The sequence below is a fragment of the Phoca vitulina genome, unplaced genomic scaffold (genome assembly GCF_004348235.1).
Source record: "Phoca vitulina isolate PV1807 unplaced genomic scaffold, GSC_HSeal_1.0 scaffold11, whole genome shotgun sequence".
In the NCBI taxonomy this organism is placed as follows: domain Eukaryota; kingdom Metazoa; phylum Chordata; class Mammalia; order Carnivora; family Phocidae; genus Phoca; species Phoca vitulina.
The window spans coordinates 30539080-30561167 of NW_022589714.1; the positions used below are offsets into that span (position 1 = coordinate 30539080).

Genomic DNA, 22088 nt, shown 5'->3' on the forward strand with positions numbered 1-22088 from the left:
AGAGATGCCTAGGGAAAGTAAGTATTAAAGCTTGAAGTCTTTGGAGTAGACATGGGGAGCGTTAGAAACGTATGGTGAGACCAGACCACCGGCAGACCCCAGACACTTGAATTTGATTTGAGAAGTTATAGCAAGCTGGGGTTTCTGGGGTTGAACAGGGGAGACAGTGGCATTCTTGAGCAAGAGGCAGAGGAGGTGGTGGTAATGCAAAGCCTTCTCACAGAAAATTCCCTCAGAATATCTTGATCCACATAAATATTCTATAGGATTGCCTCAGAGAATTAGTTTGAGGTAGGATTTCATTCTATTTACTTGTATATGATCAAATTCTTCTTTTACATGGTGGTTCTTAGGAGGCCGATTTATGACGTTTGGTTGTCTTTCAGTACCCTAACAAGAAATATCCGACACAGGAGAGGAGAAAAGGTTGTCATCAATGTACCAAGTAAGTCCACAGTGGATGGTGGGGTGGGAGAGGCACCTGGGGAATTGCTGTTTAAATCTTGAATCTCACCCTTGTCCCCCTTTTTTTTTCCTTTAATTTAATTCTACAGTATTTAAGGACAAGAATACACCCTCTCCATTTATAGAAGCATTTCCTGAGGATGAGGAGGCAGCCAAGGCTTCTAAGCCTGATCATATTTACATGGATGCCATGGGATTTGGGATGGGCAATTGCTGTCTTCAGGTATTGTTTCAAATACACAGAGAGGCAGAGTGCCCTCATCCATTTCTACTTACTAGTTTTCTTTATAGATTCGCATTTTTTACAATTACATTGTAATCAGGTTGAAATGAAAGCTAAGTGTGCCTTTCTGAAAACCAGTGATTTTTAGTAAATTCATTGGTAGCTATCTCTTGATGGAGAATCTCCAGTTTACTACAAAGATAAATGGTTGTTACTTAACTTACAGTGCGAAATATTCTATGATCCCTGCCTCTGTTCTTTCTAGTGATGGTCGGGCCTAGAGCTTGTAACATCATTCAGATCTGTGTTTCTGAAAGTAACCTCTGGATGCACTCCAGTGACCTTGTGATCCAAGGGAAGGATTGTTTGGACTTGAAATGTTCATATTCAGGCAAGGCCATCTAGTGGTATAAAAAGAACTACTGAGCAGCCCGTGTTTGCCTTGCCCCTGGCGAAGTCACATAGGTGGTACAGCCTTTCTGTGTTTCCTCCGTTAAAACTTCCCGTGGATCTAGTCAGATGGCTGGTGCCCCTGGCAGGAACTGTACCCAAGCTCACTTAGGACCTGGGTGGGCGGGCACAGGACCCTCCCGGCAGCAGTGGGCCTGTGCTTGGCCTGCAGCTGGGCCTCCTACTCGTGGGTTTGGGTAGCTCTCCTCACTTCTTTTCATCTTGGTTTTCTCCTTGGTTAACCGGAAGGTTTATATTAAATCCCTTTCTAGGTCTGACTCCAAGCTAATATTTACTTTGCTGTTTTTTATCAATAGAAGTGCTGGTTTTAACCTTTCCTTTGCTTAAAATCATAAGAACAGGAGTAGGAGTTGCACAACGTATAAAGCGAAAATTGAAAACTTCCAGTAAAAAGGCCACTTGTTATTGTCCAAGGAGATTGTATGCAGTTCGGATTATTTCCGAAGATTAGAAGTGGCGTCCTTAGAGGCCTGGAGTAGTGTGAAGCCTAGCCCCACATCAGTCACTGGGCCTCCAGTCTGCCCGGTCTCCATCCAGAGGCCAAAAAACTCTGCATTCCCATCATCTCAGTTGCAGTGTAGACACGCGCCTTCTTGCACATAAAGCCCTGATGTGCTTATTTTTACAACTCTGTAAAATGAACATTGAATGCCAGAGTCCGATGGCTCCATGTTGAATGTGTTTACATAACCATCTTTTTTTTTTTTTTTTTTTTCTGATTTTCCTGACTCACAAAGGCAGTATAAAGTGGGTGGTCTTCCAAAAAAACAGGCAAGTTTCCTTACAAAGGGTCACATTTCATAAAAAAGAGACCTTTTGACTTTTACCTGCATATCTGCTTTTCTATCTTAATTACAAATGTTTTTAAAGAGAACCATTAAGCTCTAGAACTTACAGTGCATGGCTTTAAAATTGTATCAGTGCAATTGGAGTACTGATTGCCTTTTCTCGGTTTAATATTAAACCAGAGTGCCTGGCCAGGGACAGCACAGTTACTTCATTCCAAAGGGATAGTCTTTCTCTTGAAATACCATACAAATAAATGTGTTCTAACATTTTTATTACCTGTAGATGCAATTTTCCATCCAAATTTACGCTTTGTCATGGGTTTAGGATGAAGTTTTCTTTTTGTTGGTAGCACGTCCAAGACCCTACTTTGAATACTCCACTTAAAAAATTATTAGCATGAATCACATAAAGTTTATGGGAAATGAGATGAATTCCACACATCACCACAGAAAACACCCTGCTTTGTGTCTCTCAAGTGGAAAACTAGAAACTGTTAAAGCAGAAAATGTTTTAAAGTAATTTTTTAAGGTTAATGGAAGACTTTACAAAACAGAAAGTCACATAATCACACTCAAATGCTTGACACTTGGGGAGTTTTCCAGGAATATTTAATAAGTTCATGCACGTTGTAATAGGTATTTCTCCCTCTAAGAAAAATCAGGTGGCTTCAAAAATGGGTTCTAGTAAATTTTAGATTAGACATTTAGTTTTCTAACATCTATTTTTCATACTTCCTCTTTTTTCCCCTCTGTTTCCTAGTGACACTGCTTTTCCTCTTATGAGATACTTTAAAGGGACAAAACTGTTCATACTTTTGAAGGCATAAGAACTCCCCCCCGCTCCCCCCCCCACACTTCACTGTTGTAACTTAACTATGGAATTCCAGGTGCGAATTTTCTTAAGCATACTTTTTTCCAGGATTTGCCTGTGAATTGTCTAGTAAATACTAAGTCATATAAGAGAAGCCAATCTGTCCCAGCAGAGAAGTATGTAAATACTTGGCTTACTGTCTCCCGTTTCCTCGCTTGACATGTTATCCTTAGCCTTGCACAAGCTGATTTCTGAGTTCCCACCTCTTTGCAGAAACTGCCCTTGTTTTGGTGAAGAGTGACCCAATTGCCAACCCTGCTTAGTCTCTTCCTTTAACCTTTGATAGTCTTATTCCTTGAGGTCTAGGACACAGCTCTTCTCTATGTTGTATTAATTTGTAATGGCTGGTTAATTGCCAGGGCATTTTAATTAAAATATAGCGTTGAATCATTAACAGAAATTATAGCAAGTTGTCTAAATAATTATTTTTCTGTAGTTACCACACTGACGTGAATATAATTCTCTAGGTAGACGGTGAATCTCCTAACAGAAGTTCTTTGTTAAAAAAGCAAAATTGAGACCTGGCTAAAACTGGGAAATAACAGGTTGGGATTATAACAATAAACATATTCACTCTGCTACTCTTAATCTTTCAAGGATTAAGCCCTTATTTATTTCCTGCACCAACACTAAATTCAAAATATCATTATTAAATAACAGAGGACAGGAAAACTGTTCCCCATTTGCAGTTAATACAGATATGCTATAACACAACCAGGATTTGTGTTCCTAGTCCCTTCCACTGCTCCCCACCCCAAGGCAGGCAGGCCTTTTTTGGTTTCTTTTGGGTAACTGTTTCTAGAACATTTGTACTAATGAATGATACGATTTTTTTTTCTCTGCCTAACTCTGAAATGTTCTACTTACGCCTCTTCTGCAGGCTTCCTGGGTGATCCTGCCCATCTTCAGAACATTATCTGAGCTTCCTCCATAAATACTTCTTCACCCCAGACTTGTCTTCTGGGCATTAGCCCTGGAGACCCAGCCACTTAAAGCGTTTCTTTACGTGCTCCTTTCCTTCATATGCCCATCGTGTCTTGGTGCCTCTCCTCACTGTCTGTCCCAGGAACACCCAAGCCAAAACCTAAGTCACACCTTCATTCTCTCTACCCCCGCCCCCCCCGGCTCCCAGCGGCCACCGCTTTGACTCCGGTGTGCCTCCTCCTACAGCCCTCCTTGGTTATGTCCTTGTCAGCTGCAGTATTTTAACTGCTCTCTCTTCCTCCAGTCTCGCTGTGTCCCAGGCTATTCCTTGTACTTGCCACCAGTGAGCTTTGAAATCCATTATGAGCATCTCTATCCTTTTGTACCAAAATTTCTCTAACCCTTGAGCTAACTGAAGTGCCTGGGATGCTGTCGAGGGAAATAAGTCACGGCGATGCCTTGCTGAACTTGCCATTTACCTATTGTCTTCCTTTCCTTTCCTGACATTTTAATCTTCTTTAACTTAGGAAATGGTTATTTATATTAGTTGTGAACATGATCAAATGCCATTGTTTGGCAAAATTCATCCAAGGCAACTTTTAAAAACAAAACTGCTGTGTTAATAAGTGTTGTTAGCTGTGGAGTGACCGTTGCACACCATGCCCTCTGTCTTCCCTGGCCATCCTCCTTCTCAGACTCGACTCCTTGGGGAGGATGTTGATGATTCATCATTGTTAATAACCTGTAATTTTTAAACAGGTAACGTTCCAAGCCTGCAGCATATCTGAGGCCAGATACCTGTACGATCAGTTGGCCACTATCTGTCCAATTGTCGTAAGTAGAAACGACATCTTACTTAAAAGACTTATTTGTAGAGAGTGCTTGTGCAACATTTGCTGACTCTGTGCCATTTAAGTCCAGTTAAGACTTTATTCAGAAATGAACTAACATAAAGAGTTTGCATTTAGAGCTAATGGACTAAGACTCCAAGCTGTAGAAGTTTACTATTGCTAGTAAGACATCTGTGTGTTAAAGTGTCAAGTTTGAGTGTAGCCGTTTCCCCTCTCCCATCCTTCACATTCAGCGTGACAGAGGGGATGATTAAATGAATCCCATCCAAGGATTTGAGTCCCTTTTGGTATCTTTCACTATGAAAAAGCAAGCACAGAGGAGTAGAGCTCCCTAGGGCTCACCTAAACTGATCTTCTAGACCAGAGGTAACTGCATGGTGCTTTTCTCAGCGTGTAAGTGACACTTCGAACCTGCAGGTGCTGACTCTTGTTTGTTTTTAGATGGCTTTGAGCGCTGCGTCTCCTTGTTACCGAGGCTATGTGTCTGACATTGATTGTCGCTGGGGAGTGATTTCTGCATCTGTAGATGATAGAACTCGGGAGGAGAGAGGACTGGAGGTGGGAGTGATTTTCCTTAATAGCCTTTTTTTAAAAATCAAGCAGGTAAAATGGGGTTATTGTAACTACTTATAATGTTGAAGTCTCCCTTAAATTTTTATCTTGAGTGGTTTAGTCACAGGTGGGAAGAAATTCACAGGTTATAAATTTGTCTTTGATGTCATAGTGTTTGTTTTGGGGCGAATATATAGGAAACATGATTTGGTTGGGGTAAGGAGTTTTCATCACTTTTTGAAATCTGTATTTGTTTCCTCCTCTTCTAAAACTTAGTGATGCTTTTTTTCCCCCTATATTTTGGAACTAAGTGCTGATGGGCTGTTGTTACCAAAAGGCTTTTTGATACTACATGAGTGCTTTGTATATGAGCTTTCTGCTGTGGAATCTGTGGTCAAAGATGATTTTGCCCCATATAAAGGGTTAGATTTGCCTACTAAGGGTAGGTTAGTGCCTCTTGTTTGCATGTTGAACTGTGACTGTGTACTGCTCCAACCTGGAGTGTGCATCAAAACCACCTGTGAAGATCTTTAAAAATAGACACCCAGGCCCATTTTAGATCTAATAAACAAGTATCTCCAGAACTGGGACCTGGACATGGTTTTTAAATGAGCCTCTGATGTTCTCAACCAGGGCTGCACTGGTCTGCTCTGGTCTTCATGTGAGTGCTCATAAATTGTTGAACATGTTGCCTGAGTAGAATAAAACTTTAAGGGAGAAATGATTTTAATAGCTCTGTTTTACGTTAATAGGTTTGCTTTCAACCTTGGCATACATTTTCCTAGCTTAATAAGAATGAAGGCGATCTGCTTTTAAAAAAAAAAAAGTATACTTAAGTCGTATCAGAGAGCAGCTACTTAAGTTACTTCCAGATTTTTAAAAAACAATTTTCCCTGATAACTTCTCAGGATTAACTTTTTTCCAGGTTGGATATTTATATATAATTATTACATATAAAACATAAAAGCATTTATTTCCAGAGCATTTTATATGACATTCATTCGTATTTTTTTTCAATTTTAGCCACTGAAGAACAATAACTATAGGATCAGTAAGTCCCGATACGATTCGATAGACAGTTACTTATCTGAGTGCGGTGAGAAGTACAATGACATCGACTTGACGATAGATAAAGAAATCTATGAACAACTGTTGCAGGAAGGTGAGCAGCCACTCCTTTTCTCTAGATTTGATTGTACACTTTTAGTTATTCAAAGCTCTTTAGAACTTGTTGCTGACTTCTGGTCTGGTTTCTATTTTTAGTGTGAAGTCTCTTAACTTTTCTTATGAGGCTGCTTGTTCCTAAAGTTTCAAGTTCCAAATACTTGTGAGATCTTCTTGACTTTTAGCAAAGGAACTTACTTTGGAGGTCTGTATCTAGGTCCACACCAGTGCCCCACCAGGCATTGTGTAAGTAGCAAAGAAAACTCTGGCACTTTCTCAGGGTCTGTAGGATAAAACCCTGGGCAACATGCAGATACTGAACAAACCAGCCACTTCCTAAGCTTTTAGATGCCCTGTCTTCAAACTTGCTGAGCTGTCCTGTCTTCTTACTGGACTTAAACACAATGGAGCCTGTGGCTTTGATGGGAGTCTGGTGTAACCTCTCTTGACAGGCATTGATCGTCTCCTGGCCCAGCATGTTGCTCATCTCTTCATTAGAGACCCACTGACTCTGTTCGAAGAGAAAATACACTTGGATGATGCCAATGAATCTGACCATTTTGAGGTATCACCTCTGTTTTAAATGCATTGCACTTCACTAACCAAGATGGAGGCCATTTTCTGTGAGCAGTTATAGGAGAAATCTCTGACGCCTTTCACTGTCTAGTGCAATAAAGAATTAAGAAATTTTAGATTGGTTTAAAGTACCCTAATTTTATGATTCTGACAAGTTATATCTTATTCTGCATTTTTTCTGTATTTTCTCTTGATTGCAGAAAGGTGAAAAAAAACTTGCTGTGTAAAAAAAATGGCATCAATTATTTCTGTGCTGCCAACATATCACCCAACTTTTGTTAAACACTGTTTGTTTTCCTAGTAGGTCACACAACAAGGAAATACTACATTGTACCTTTTTGTATTTGTAAATTAAAGAGTATTTGGTATCAGCAATGAATAATTTTCCCTTATTAAATATCAAACCATCTTAATATTATCCTGGACATGTGGAAAGTTGGTTTTATTTTCTGCTTTTTTTATTATAGAATATTCAGTCCACAAATTGGCAGACGATGAGATTTAAACCCCCTCCTCCAAACTCAGATATTGGATGGAGAGTAGAATTCCGACCCATGGAGGTAAGATGCACATCAGCAGGAAGTGATTCGATCATGCCTGTCCTCTGCCCATTACCCTTCTAATGCTCTTCTCAGAGGCTCTTCAAATACAAATCAAATATGTGCATGATAAAAGCAGGTCCAAAACCTAAAGATTGACTTCTGAGAATAGATTGTGGACAGAGGGCTTCCAAGCACCACGTGGTGAAGTAGGAGCTGGCTTGGGCATGACATGATCTGAGGAGGGGCCTGTCGGGAAGAGCATATTTGTGTAGTTGGTCCATAACTTCTCTGGGCTCCTGCTTGTCTAGGTTCAGTTAACAGACTTTGAGAACTCTGCATATGTGGTGTTTGTGGTGCTGCTTACCAGGGTGATCCTTTCATACAAACTGGATTTTCTCATTCCACTATCAAAGGTAAGAATGTGTTTTGGTATAGTGATGGGTTTGGGTATCTACAGATTATCTGTTGCTTATTTATGTATAATATTTATTTTAGATCTGACCTGATTGAGAATTTTCACCATTTAGAATAAAATGGCTTCTCCTCTACCGTATTCTTTTTCCTTTTAAACCAAAGCTTATGCTGTAGATTTTGGTACTGCATTAGTAGAGATTCCTGGAAAAGAAAAAGTGCTAACAGTAGCTCCTTAGCCTGTTTGAAAGAGATTTAGGGTTGCTTTTGTTTTTTTGTTGTTGTTGTTTTTTAAAGATTTTATTTATTTGACAGAGACCATGAGAGAGGGAACACAAGCCGGGGCAGTGGGAGAGGGAGAAGCAGGCTTCCCACTGAGCAGGGAGCCCGCTGCGGGGCTCGATCCCAGGACCCTGGGATCATGACCTGAGCCGAAGGCAGACGCTTAATGACTGAGCCACCCAGGTGCCCCTTAGGGTTGCTTTTGAATAACTACTTTATTTCTAGAAGCTTTCAATTTAGGATGATGGTTGGAGAGAATCCACAAGTTGATTTCATCCTCCCCCAAATGCCGTTTTGGTTATGATAGTAAAATAGGAGAGGGGCAAGTGTAACTGCTGGGATGCAGGAAAAGGTCACCTCAGTGGAACCAAACTGGAGATGTTTCTGGAGAAGGTAGATTGGACTATCAGAAAAACAACTACTAGTTCATCAGCTCCAGCCCAATAAAAACTCAAAAAGGAGCTCTCTGGAAGCTGTTTCCCAGCAGAGCCTTGGAACAATTCCAGACTGTGAGGCAGCAGCTAACTAACTGGAGACCTTTGCTTCTAGGGCCAGTGGGTCCCTGGGCACAGCAAGTGGCTGGGAAAGGTTGCTGGGCTGAGTGAGGGGTCTGCTGAGGATTTAGTGCCAAAGAAAGGAGAGGTAGAGCAGCCCTGTCAGAGCAAGCACGGAAGGAAAAAAGAAATGCCTAGCTCAGCCTCTGTCCCACCTCACTCCCTATTATCTCCATGAGGGGGATCTCCAGCCTGTACTTGTCCCACCCTGAGGGAAGTTTGGCCGTCAGCCTGTCTCTGCCTGCTCTTAACACCCAGGCCAAAAGTAACCCATAGGATTCTATGGGCCATTTGCCCAAAAAGGTGTACCTGCTAAGGGGGATCAGCCCCTGTAAGGAAGAGTCCCTGGAAGTTCCCCATCTATGCCTTTGTTTGTTTTTTTTGTTTTTTGTTTTTTAAAGATTTTTTATTTATTTGACAGAGACACAGTGAGAGAGGAAACACAAGCAGGGGGAGTGGGAGAGGGAGAAGCAGGCTTCCCCGCGGAGCAGGGAGCCCGATGTGGGGCTCGATCCCAGGACCCTGGGATCATGACCTGAGCCGAAGGCAGACGCTTAATGACTGAGCCACCCAGGCGCCCCCCCATCTATGCCTTTGTTAACAAATATGAATAGATGTCTGAAAGTCAGTGGAAAATGGATAACTTTTAATGCCTTAAGGGAAGGGCCCAGCTGGTTTTACAGAATGCATTCCCCTCAGTGAAATATAGTTAATTCAAACAACTGGAAAGAATTCTTAAAGAAATTCTAATTAGTGTCCTTGAAAAAATTCTAGAGAAAATAACCAAGCACTATGGAGGAGAGAGCATTTGGAGAAGAGTTCTTAGAAAAAGCTACGCTTTTAAAACTCAGTATATTCACTAGTTAGAGCCGACGATGTTAAAGATCCAAGTTGATAATCTAGGAACCAAATTGAGATTTATCTCAGGATGACAAGAAAATGGAAATCATGGAAAAACTGAAACATGGCGAATTCCTCTGGAAAGTTCAATGTTTACAATCATTTAGAAGAGAATGATCTATATAAAAAAATGAGATCCAGTAATCCGAGAAATAGAATTTTCCCTGAGTGAGAGTCCATTAAGGATGGGACAGAAATATTTAAAGAACCCAAATCTAGGAATTTCTGAATCCTAAAGAGAAAAATCAGCCATTTGAATGGGAGAGAAAATTCAGATCAGATAGCTCCAAGAGGAAAAAAAAATGAGTTGATATCCCTCCTCATCTCCAACATTAAATGCTGAGATGGAGAAAAGTCTACAGAATCCTGAGGGGTAAGGAAAACAGAATTGTCTTCCCAAACTGGAAATTCCAGGTGATTCCATCAAAACTTAATAGATTATTAGTGCTAATAGTATGCCAGAACTCTTACCTACCAAGGGGATAGTGGAAGAATTTTTACTTCTAACCTGCTAGTTAAAGGGAGTGGGAAAAGAACAAAGAGAACCTTTTCAGTGCCACAAAAGTTAGGGGTGGGGCAAGGGAGTGGTATGATATAGCCCAGAGAACATAAAATGGTGAAAATAAGATGAAAACAAATGTGAATAGACTAAACTATCTTGTTAAAAAGCTAAAACAGATGATATAAAAGAGCAACATAATGGTGTAAGGTGTTTGCATCCCTAAAACAAGACAAAGAACTGGATAATGACCTTTTAAAGAGAGAGCAGAAATGACAAATTGATAACAGACAAAAGTGTGAGAATAAAGTATTAAATAGAGAAAGCCATTTTCTGTATTCTTCCAAGATAGTATTGGAGCCATGATTTTTGTATGTTAAAGTGTAGCCGGCCTTTCTCAGAAGCACAAAAGAATTAAAGGCACTGTAGTGTGGTGGCTCTGATGTGGCTGCATTGTTAGCATTAAATTCATAAATCACCTGTACTCCTTACCGGCTTTTTAACCTGACCAAGGTACTTAGCATCCCAATGCCTCTGTTTGCATGTGTAGAATTGGGGATAAGTGGGTTGTTATAAGAACATGTGGGATTCATGGAGGTAAATCACTTAGAGTGCCTTGCCTGTTACTCAGTGCCTGACAGGCCATGTAACCAAAGAAAGAGAAAGACTCTTGGGGAATTAAATGGCACAGTTAATAAGCTGGCTTTGTATAGTCGTCCTCACAAATCTCCTACCACAGCACATGTTTTGCCAAGTGCCCTAAGGAAGATTTTCTTCACCTCTCAAAAGGAAACACCATACAGGATGCATTCCCACCAAAATTCAACAAAAAGATGTTCAAGAGAAATTTAACTGTTGGAAATCTAAAATTGCTTTCCTTGTCGATATTAAATGAACTCAAAACTAGGTTGCTGGCAAAGCTAGTCTCTAAAGGGAAAATCATAGCTTTAAATACTTAAGAGATTTAAAGTAAACCTTAGCAGTCAAACTGATAATCTAAAGTGCAGTAGTAAAGTATACTTCTAAAGAGACATTCATAAAAGCAAAAGTTAAAATGATGATCTTTAGGAACTTTTGTCAAGAGTAAGAAAAAAATATCAAATGAAAACTTGTTCATAGCCATGATGAAATTTATACTGTTATTTGGATATGTTCGTAGAAGTGTCTAGATTATTTAGGAGGTCGTGTCTCTTAAAAAAAAAAAAAACCATAACAATAGAAATTGAGTATGGGAGACAGGCTCAGTAATCAAATACTTGGCACCATCCATCCTTTAGTTCAACATGACCCTTTAGCTTATGTAAAGATTCTCCTAAATTTCGTTATGGGAAATAAGAGACTAAAAAGTGTTACAAGCTCTACTTCAAGGGTCTTAAAAAGTCACTGGAAAAATAGAGAATTCACAATCAAGAGTTTTTTGTACATGGAGACAAATGAAAATAAAAACACAATGGTCCAAATTTGGGAGACAGAGTATTACAGTGATACAAGCCTACCACAAGAACAAGAAAAATTCCAAAGAGCCTTACGCCTAAAGGGACTAGAGAAAGGAGAACAAAGCCCAAAATTAGTAGGAGGAAGGAAGTACAGCTCAGAACAGAAAGAAATGAAATAGACACTAAAACAATAGAAAAGATCAATGGAACCAAGAGCTGGTTCTTTGAAAAGATAAAGGAAATTGAAACACCTTTAGATTCCTCAAGTAAAAGAGAACACAGTAAAATCAGAGATGAAAGAAAAGTAACAGCTGACACCACAGAAATACAAAGGATTATAAGGGACTACTACAGAAAATTATATGCCAACAGATTGGGCAAACAAGAAGAAATGGATAAATTCCTAGAAATAGTATATTCCAAAACTGAATCCAGAAGAAATAGAAAATCTGAACAGACCAAATACTATATAGTAATGAAGATGAACTGATAATCCAAAAACTCAAAAGTCCAGGACCAGATGGATTTACAGGTGAATTCTACCACACATTTAAAGAAGAGTTAATACCTATTTCCCTCAAACTGTTGCAAAAAAAATAGAAGAGGAAGAAGAGCTTCCAAATACATTCTATGAGGCCAGCATTACCCTATTACCAAAACCAGATGAAGATGTATAGGTGAGTATCTTTGATGAACAGAGATGCAAAATCCTCAATAAGATATTAGAAAACCATATTCAACAACACATTAAAAGGATCATTCACCATGATCAAGTGAGATTTATTCTGGGGATGCAAGGATTGTTCAGTAGTTGCAAATCTGTTAATGTGGTACACCACATTAATGGAGTGGAGGATAAAAATCATTATTTCAGTGGATGCAAAAAAAAAAAAAATTGGCAAAATTCAACATCCATTCATGAATACTCCCAACAAAGTGGGTTTAGAGGGAACATAATAAAGGCCATATATCAAAAACGCACGGCTAACATACTCAATGGTGAAAAACTGAGAGCTTTTCCTCTAAGATCAGGAACAAGACAAGGATATCTATTCTTACCACTTTTATTCAGCATAGTACTGGAAGTCATCCTAGTCCCAGCAATCTGACAAGAAAAAGAAATAAAAGGTATCCACATTGGTAAGGAGTAAGTTAAACTCATTTGCAGATGACATGATACTATATAGGAAACTCTAAAGACTACACCAAAAAAACTCTGAGGTAATAAATGAATCAGTAAAGCTGTAGGCTATAAAATTCACAGAAATCTGTTGCATTTCTATACACAATAACAAAGCAGAAAGTAAAATTTATATACAATTAAGCAAAAAAGAAAATACCTAGAAATAAACTTAACCAAGGAGTGAAAAACCTGTACTCTGAAAACTATAAAACAATGATGAAAGAAACTGAAGATGACACTAACAAATGGAAAGACATACCATGCTTATGGACTGGAAGAATATTGTTAAAATGTCCCTACTAAAACAATCTGCAGATTCAGTGCAATTCCTATCAAAATACCAATAGTATTTTTCATAGAATAATCCTAAAATTTGTTTGGAACAACAACAAAAAAACCCTCCCCCAAATAGCCAAAGCAATCTTGAGAAAGAACAAAGCTAGGGGTATCACAATCCCAGATTTCAAGATATACTACAAAGCTATTACAGTTGAAACAGTAAGGTACTGGCCCAAAGGTAGACACATAGGTCAGTGGAACAGAATAGAGAGCCCCAAAATAAACCCACTCTTATGTGGTCTATGACAAAGGAGGCAAGAATATACAATGGGAAAAAGTCTCTTCAATAAATAGTACTGGGAAAACTGGACAGCAACATGTAAAAGAATGAAACTGAATCACTTTCTTAAACCAGATACAAAAATAAACTCAAAATGGATTGAAGACCTAAATGTGAGACCTAAAACCATAAAACTCATAGAAGAAAACATTAGCAGTAATCTTTGACACATACCTTAGCAATATTTTTCTAGATACATCTCTGGCAAGGGAAATGAGTAAAAATCTGTAACCACATCAAACTAAAAAGGTTTTGCACAGAAAAGGAAACAATCAGCAAAACAAAAAGGCAACATGCTGAATAGAAGATATCTGCAAATGTTATATCTATTAATATCCAGAATATATATATATAAAAAATTTCAACACACACACACAAAACAAAATCCGATTAAAAAATGGACAGAGGGCTTGAATAGACATTTTTCCAAAGAAGACCTGCAAATGGCCAGCAGACATATGAAAAGTTGTTCACTCATCGTCAGGGATATGCAAATCGAAACCACAATGAGATATCATCTTACACCTGTCAAAATGGCTAGAATCAAAAAGACAAGATATAGCAATGTTGGTGAGGATGAGGAGAAAAAGAAACCCTTTGTGCACTGTTGGTGGGAATGTAAGTTAGTGAAGCTACTGTGGAAAACCATATGGAGGTTCCTCAAAAAAATAGAATTACAATATGATTTAGTAATTCCACTACTGGGTGTTACCCGAAGAAAATGAAAATATTAATTCAAAAAGATATACACCCCTATTATGTTTATTGCAGCATTATTTACAATAGCCAAGGTATGGAAGCGATCCAAGTGTCCATCAATAGATGGAGAAAAAAGATATGGTTATATGTACAATGGAATAGTACTCAGTCATAAAAAAGAATGAGATGTTGCCATTTGCGACAGCAGAAATGGACCTAAAGAGTATTATTCTAAGAGAAAGACCAATTCCTTGTGATTTCACTTCTATGTAGAATCTAAAAAAAAAATGAACAAAAAAAGCAGAATCAGACCCTTAAATACAGAGAACAAACTGATGGTTGCCAGAGGGGAGGGAGTGGGGGAGTGAGCAAAATGGGGAAGGGCAGCAGGTGGTACGGCTTCCAGTTATCAAGGACAAAGTCCTAGGGAGGAAAGCGAAAGCGTAAGGACAGGGAATATAGTTAGTGGTACTTGAGTAGCGTTGTATGGTGACAGATGGGAGCTACATTTGTTGCAAGCACAGCATAATGGATTCAGTTGTTGAATCACTATTTTGTACACCAGAAATGAAGCTTTGATATAAAATAGATTACGGATAGCTGGGACCCACAATCACAGGCTCTGATTTAACTGATCTGGTGTGTGGCCTGGGCATACCACATGATCCAGCAGTCTTACTGCTGAGTATATATTTTTTTCCTTTTTCTTTTTTTTTCTTTTTTAAGTAGGCTCCATGCCCATCATAGAGCCCCATGTGGGGCTTGAACTCACGACCCTGAGATCAAGACCTGAGCTGAGATCAAGAGTCTGATGCTTAGCCGACTGAGCCACCCAGGCATTCCTGGGTATATATATATTTTTTAAAAAGTTTTTTGAGCTCATGTATAGTTGCTGTGGCCAGAACTACCAGATGGACCCTCTGTTCTTAGAGGGCTAACCTTATTCCATATCTGACAACCTGTCGACTCTTTTCCTCTCCTCACCACAGTGAGGCAGCAAATCCCCCGTGGTAGGGAGGGCACAGCACTGAACCAGAAGTTCTCTCTGGGCTCTCTGCCTTTGGTTACCCTGGCATCTTGCGTGAGTCACTGTGCTGTGAGAAGAGAACCAACCCCTTGCCCTCCAGGGATTTCCTACTAGGCTCAGTCACAGCTTTGTTTCCAAAGGTGTTTTGGAGTACAGGAAGCCCATGTGAATATAAGTTTTTGTTGTGTTTTTTAAAGTAAACTTAGAATTCCCCCGTTCTTATTAAAAAGCACATGCCCATCTGTAGTTGGAGGACACAGGCCGCACATAAAAGTGAAAAGTCTGTTCCTCCAACAGAAACCGTTGAAGGGAAAAGTAGAATTCTTATGGGGTGAGTCTTAATTGCAAAAGCGAGGAAGGCACCACAACTTCTATGTTGGATCGAGAATGTTCTGACGTAGCCATGATTATTTTTCTCCCTTAGGTTGATGAAAACATGAAAGTTGCACAGAAACGCGATGCTGTCTTGCAGGGAATGTTTTATTTCAGGAAAGATATTTGCAAAGGTATTACATTCTCTTGGATTTCTAGGGTCACTTACTTTAGGCTACAGCACGCTGCTCAAGCGCCTGTGTCTTGTCCTCTGGCAGGTGGCACCACCATGGTGGACGGCTACAGCAAGGCCCAGAACAGCACGGAACAGGCAGTAGAGGAGTACACCCTGATGAGCATAGACACCATCATCAACGGGAAGGTAGGGGCCCTGCTCCATGCCCCTCACCGCCTCCACCCGTGGCCAGAGCACTAATGATGTGCCCTGCTTCTCGTAGGAAGCTGTGTTTCCTGGGCTGATCCCAATTCTGAACTCTTACCTTGAAAACATGGAAGTGGATGTGGACACCAGATGCAGTATTCTGAACTACCTAAAGCTAATTAAGAAGAGAGCATCTGGTATGGCATCCTTTGCTTTTTCTTTCTTGTTTTAAATCTTAATGTAGGCAGAACCTTTACAGTCTTACAGTCTTCAGTTTCTTAACGTAGTCTTTTCAAGTATACCGTATTTTATCAGTGCATTCTTTTTCACACTTGATGTCTCTGCAGTGGGATACACCTTATAATCATTGACCGTTTAATTAGCAGTGCTTTTTCTTGTACCAGTTCATCAAGCAGTGATGCGTCTTTAAGTCCATAGCATCTTAGACAATGAACTAGAGTATCTAGATTGCCTATTAGTCATTTATGGGCAGCTGTGTTTGTTGTACATCACCACGGGCTCTCTCTTTAGGGCTAAGTAACTCTAGGTTACAGGAGCGACAGCTAGGACGTCTGGTTCTTCAGCCTGCTTCTCATCCAGTGAGTGCCCCAAAACCCCTCTTTGTTTTGAGATCACATTGATGGTGCCTAACAAGGGCCTGGCACAAGGGAGCAGTCAGCTGTAAGAGTAATAGTAATGGCATCTGACATTTCCCTTGAGACTTTCATGAACTTTCTGGAGTCACATAAGATATACCCCAAAATGGCTTGTCTGCCAGTTCCTCCCTTCATTCATTCTACTTAACTATTCCTTATTTTCTTCACCTCTTTGATGGAAGATGGTTCTGGGAACTTTAGACCCTACAGTTCCTGAATCAGTAACAGCTCCGGCCAAATGGGAGGACACATGCTCTACTACACATATTAGCTCCCGGTTTTGGATTTCTTTCCAGTTTGGTTGAAGAATAATTGACATACATCATAGTATAAATGTAAGGCCTACGGCAGGATGGTTTGATTTACATATATGATGAAGCGATTACCACAGTAGGCTCAGTTAAGATCCTCTTCTTATATAGACAGAAGAAAAGAAAAAGAAAATTTCTCCTTGTGATGAGAACTCCTAGGGTCTGCTGTCCTACCAACTTCCACATCACACATCAGTGTTAGCTGTAGTCCTCGTGTACGTGACATCCTTAGTGGCTTCCCGTTTCTGAAGAGCTGGCAGTGCCCCTGTGTGGGTAACATCGAACCTTGGGATGTGTGTGCTAGTTGCCTGCCTGCAACCTAAAATTCTTCCCCAGGAGGAATTCTTCCAACACCCTGGAAAACCTTTTTCCGCAGCCTCTGCCATGTGGGTACACCAGAAGGTCATACTGATTTTCTTTAGGATTGTGTTTATGCCGGTCACCAAATGTGAACTTACTGTAAAAAAAAAAAAAAAAAAAAAAGGCATTTCTATTAACTTATGTTGTCTTAATTTTTCCCCCCCCAGGAGAACTAATGACAGTTGCCAGGTGGATGAGAGAGTTTATCGCAAACCATCCTGACTACAAGCAAGACAGTGTGATAACTGATGAAATGAACTATAGCCTTATTTTAAAGTGTAACCAAATTGCAAATGAATTATGTGAATGCCCAGAGTTACTTGGACCAGCATTTAGGAAAGTAAAATACAGTGGAAGTAAAACTGACTCTTCCAACTAGACCTTCTGCCGAAGGAAAAACACATTACTATTTTATTGGAGAACTGACTGCAGTACTCCTCAGCCCGTGTGTGGGATGAAGACCAAATTCTAGAATGGCACTGTCAGGCCAGTCGGCCAGAGATGGGTTTAGAGGCTTTCCTTCAGTAGGTAAATCTAGAGTTTATACAGCATACATGTACATAGTAAAATATTTTTATGATTAACAACGTATTTTAATAACATTGTATCTAAAGTCCTTGTGAACCGGCTTGTACATTTTTCAATTCTTACTCTGGAATACCTACTGTCTGAGCAGTTTTGTAAATGTAATGTACTCATCACTGTACTATACCTGCATTCCAGAGTTTAAGATGTTTACTGTAAATTTTTGGTTTTTTTTTTTTTTTAAAGACTTTACCTGGGACCTGATTCACTGAAATTTATCACTTCTCTTTAAAAAAAGTTGGTCTTGTTAATTTTCTTTGAGTCTTCTCTTTTGTTGTGTACTTAAAATCACTATTGAATCCCTTGAAATGCTTCCAGGGTAACCTTGGGTTTCTGGCACCTTGTCTCTAATGTTTCTTTTGTAATTGGAATAGCTAACAGCTTGGTCACCCTGCCTCAAGCTTTCACTTGAACTGAAGGCTGTTATAAAAGGTACTTCTTTGTTTAAATTTGCTGATTTAGGCATTAAGTTTAAAGAGCAGTCTGTAGAAAGAAAGACTATTACTTTGAATTCACCTGTGGTGAACTGGGGGGGTGATTTTTTTTTTTAATTATTAAAAAAAGGGGCAGAATTCTCTTCCTGTACATACCAAGAGTAATGTCAGAAATAGCAGTTGCTCAAGTCTTTGTTTTGTTACTTTTTCTCTAGTTTCCAGTAAACATATGGACATTCTTCTAAAGACCATTCTAGATTTTACCTGGGGAATATTCCACATAGTGCTTACCTTCTCTATGAAAACCATGAATGAATCATGATGTGCACTAAGTTTTGTGAATCAGGACCCTACGTGTTCAATTGTAAATAATTTAAGTTTACATAATTGTTAGTGCTTTTTGTTGGTTTTTTTTTTCCCCAATTAGTTAGGTCCTAACTGCTTCTGAAATAACTATGTATAGCAGATTATGCAAACTTTTACAGGCATAAATATTTAAGTTGTAATGCTAATTTTAACAAACTGCTATAAAGCTGCTTCAGCTAAGCCTGTTTGTGTATAAATACTATGCTTTGTGCGATGTTTCATACATGTATTTTGAAGGATTTAAGAATGCCTGTTTTTCATTTGCAGTTTGCTTGTGTAAATCAGGTTGTAAAAAGGCAGATGAACTAAAAATGTTTGTGGTATGAGGAAATAAAAGAATGGAATTAGCATTCTGACAGCTTTCAGATGTGTGAGTTCCACAGCTAAATGGAGGGTGATGGGGATTGTTGTAATTAGCCCAGATCCTCCATGACATTTTTTTTTTTTTTTTAAGATTTTATGACAGCGCGAGTGAGTGCGCACAAGCAGGGGAGAGAGGGAGAAGCAGACTCCCTGCTGAGCAGGGAGCCTGACGCGGGGCTGGAACCCAGGACCCTGGAATCATGACCTGAGCTGACGGCAGATGCTTAACGACTGAGCCACCCAGGTGCCCCAATGACATTTCTTCATTGCAATCCTCAGATGTTTTTAGAAAGAAGCCTGGTCTCAAAACAGGTGCCTCCACTCCTTTAGGAGCTGTCCACCCCCAGGGGGAGGGGAGAGACCTGCTGGACGGATGACAGGACCCCTGGCAGTGGATGTTTCTTTCACTCCAGACTACTGCTGTGCTGAGTCAGTGGTCGCAGGGGTGGTACTGTGTGCACTGTAAGCTAGAGACGCAGGACTGTGAATCAGCAAGCCTAGCCAAGAGCTGTTGCCAACCCATGTGTTTGGATCAACATCCTCTCCTCCCCCCGAGCCCCTTATAACATGATGGTCAGTCCACTTTTCTTAGCTCGGACTTCTTTATCTGAATGATCCTAGGGCAGGACTTGTCAAACTAATCTGCATCCAGATCTGCTGGGATCTTAGTAAGGTGCACATTCTGGCTCAGTGGGCCTGGGGTGGGGTCTGTTTTCCACTTCTAAAACGCTCCCAGGAGATGCTGAGGCTGCTACTCTGTGGGTCCCTTTTGAGTAACAAGGACTTAGATCATGCTCTGTACCTTAGCTACAGTCATTTTAAGTCTCAAGTGACACTTGTCTTTAGTTCTAATGTGTTGTATCTAGATTCTTCTCTTCCTGAAAACCAGACCGCCACCTCTCCTGAGTTTTACCATCTGAGCCCAACAGAGAATTTGGGGTTTTAGGAACAGAACTGCACTCACTTTGCCTCCAGCCGCCCTGCCAGCACTCCATCCACCCACCAGAATGCCTCCTGAGAGGAACACATGGTGACACCCCAGCTGGCACCCACTTCAGCTATCCTGTTGGGGACACTGTACAGACAGCCCTGAAACTGCCCAGCCTGTGCCCACTTCAGCTCCGGGCATACTACCAGGGCAGGCCCAACGTGGAATGTCCTGGGACCCTTCCCCCACCAAATCATGCCAGCCACAATTCCTGCCATCCACACCTCCAGCTGGCCAGTCACCAAGCACACACAATCTACACAGGAGACAACCATGCACAAGACCATTCCTTCAAGTTCAGAAGTAGCTATTCCACCTAATTCACAGAAACACAAAAGATCAAGCAAAATGAGACATAGAAATATGCTCGAGATGAAAGGACGACAAAAATCTCAGAAAAAAATAAATGAAACAGATAACCAATCTACTTGATAAGGAGTTCGAAGTAATCATAAAGATGCTCACTGGACTGGAGAGAAGAGTGGATGAACTCAACGTCAACAAGAGACAGAAAATTTTAAAAAGCTGAAGAAAGAACACAATAACAAAAATACAGGGAATCAACACAGAACATGCAGAAGAATGTATCGGCAAATGGGAAGACAAGAGTAATAAGTGTAATAAAAATCACCCACACTGAACAGCAAAAAGAAATGAATTTTTTTTTAAATGAAGACAGGTTAAGAGATCGCTTGAACATCAAACACAAAACATTCACATTATAGGGGCCCAAGAAAGAGAAGAGAGGAAGAAAGGGGCAGAAAACTTATTAGAGAAATAATAGTTTGGGAATTCCTTAATCTGGGGAAGGAAATAGACATCCAGGTTGAGGAAGTACAGAGTTTCAAACAAGATGAACCCAAACAGGTCCACACCACAGTATGTAATAATTACAATGTCAGAGATTAAAGAGAAGATTTAAAAAGAACAAGAGAAAAGCAACTGGTTATATATATAAGGAAATACCATAGGGCTATCAGCTGAGTTTTCAGCAGAAACTTTGCAGTCCAGAAGGAAGTAGCACAAGATATTTAAAGTGCTAAAGAAAAAAATCTACAACCAAGAATACTCCACCTGACAAGGTTATCATTCAGAATCGAAGGAAACAAGCCTTACAAGACATAGTAAAGGGACTTCTTTAAGTGGAAAAGAAAAAACCATGATTAGAAGAAAATTATGAAAGGAAAAAATTTCATGAGCAAAAGCACACACACAGTAAAGAGACTAGACCAGTCACTTACAAAGGTAGTATGAAGGTTAAAAGACAAAGCAGTGAAATCAATTATATCTAAAAATTAGTTAAGGGGATTTTTAAAATATGTAAAATATGACAACATACATAAAACATGGAAGAGGGGGAGTAAAAATTTAGTGATTTTTAAATGTGTTCGAACTTAAGTGACAACATAGACCGCTATATTCTAAGGATGTTATATATGAATTTCATGCTAACCACAAACCAAAAACCTAAACAGACAAAAAAATTTTAAAGAATAAAAGCATAACACTAAAGAAACTCATCAATCACAAGAGAAAAAAATTAGGAACAGAGAAGAACTTCAAAAATAACCAGAAACAATAAAATTGCAATAAGTTCATACCTATCAATAATTACTTTAAATGTAAATGCCCTAAATGCTCCAATCAAAAAACATGGGATGACTAAATGTATAAAACAATAAGACCCATTTATATGCTGCCTATAAGGGATTCACTTCAGACCTAAAGACAAATGCAACTGAAAGTGAAGGGATGGAAAAGATATTCCATGCACATGGAAGGGAAAAGAAGAAAAAGCCAGTTAGCAATACTTAGACAAAATAGACTTTAAAACAATAATTGTAACAAGATACAAAGAAGGGCACTACATAATGATGAAGAGATTGATCAGAGAAGAGGATAGAACAATTATAAATATCTAGGCACCCAACATGGGAGCACCTAAATACAGAAACCAAATATTAACAAAGGGAGAAATAGACAGTAATACAATAATAGTAGGGGACTTTAACATCCCACTTACATCAGTGAATAGATCAGCCAGCCAAAAAATAAAGGAAACTGTTTTTAAATATCATATTAGACCAGATGGACTTAACAGATATATACAGAATATTCCACCCAAAAATAACAGCATATACATTCTTTCAAGTGAACATGGAACATTCTCCAGGAGAGATCACATGTTAGGCCACAAAACAAGTCTCAATATATTTAAGGAGATTAAATTCATATCAAGCATCTTTTCATGGCACAATGATATAAAACTAGAAATCAAAAGAAAAAACTGGAAA

At 39.5% G+C, this 22088-nt stretch overlaps 1 protein-coding gene across 2 annotated transcripts in view; it reads left to right on the forward strand.

Moving 5' to 3' along the window:
* Positions 1-18793, forward strand: part of GCLC (glutamate-cysteine ligase catalytic subunit) — a 47335-nt gene extending 28542 nt beyond the window's left edge. For both annotated transcript variants that reach the window (XM_032409644.1, XM_032409645.1), the window contains 12 exons: positions 387-445; positions 555-688; positions 4502-4576; positions 5035-5151; positions 6169-6307; positions 6762-6874; positions 7353-7445; positions 7736-7840; positions 15462-15543; positions 15628-15731; positions 15808-15928; positions 17226-18793. In XM_032409644.1, coding sequence (XP_032265535.1) covers positions 387-445; positions 555-688; positions 4502-4576; positions 5035-5151; positions 6169-6307; positions 6762-6874; positions 7353-7445; positions 7736-7840; positions 15462-15543; positions 15628-15731; positions 15808-15928; positions 17226-17437 — 1354 coding nt within the window. In that variant the 3' untranslated portion in view covers positions 17438-18793. The remainder of the gene's footprint in view (positions 1-386; positions 446-554; positions 689-4501; positions 4577-5034; positions 5152-6168; positions 6308-6761; positions 6875-7352; positions 7446-7735; positions 7841-15461; positions 15544-15627; positions 15732-15807; positions 15929-17225) is intronic.
* Positions 18794-22088: the final 3295 nt, after the last annotated feature.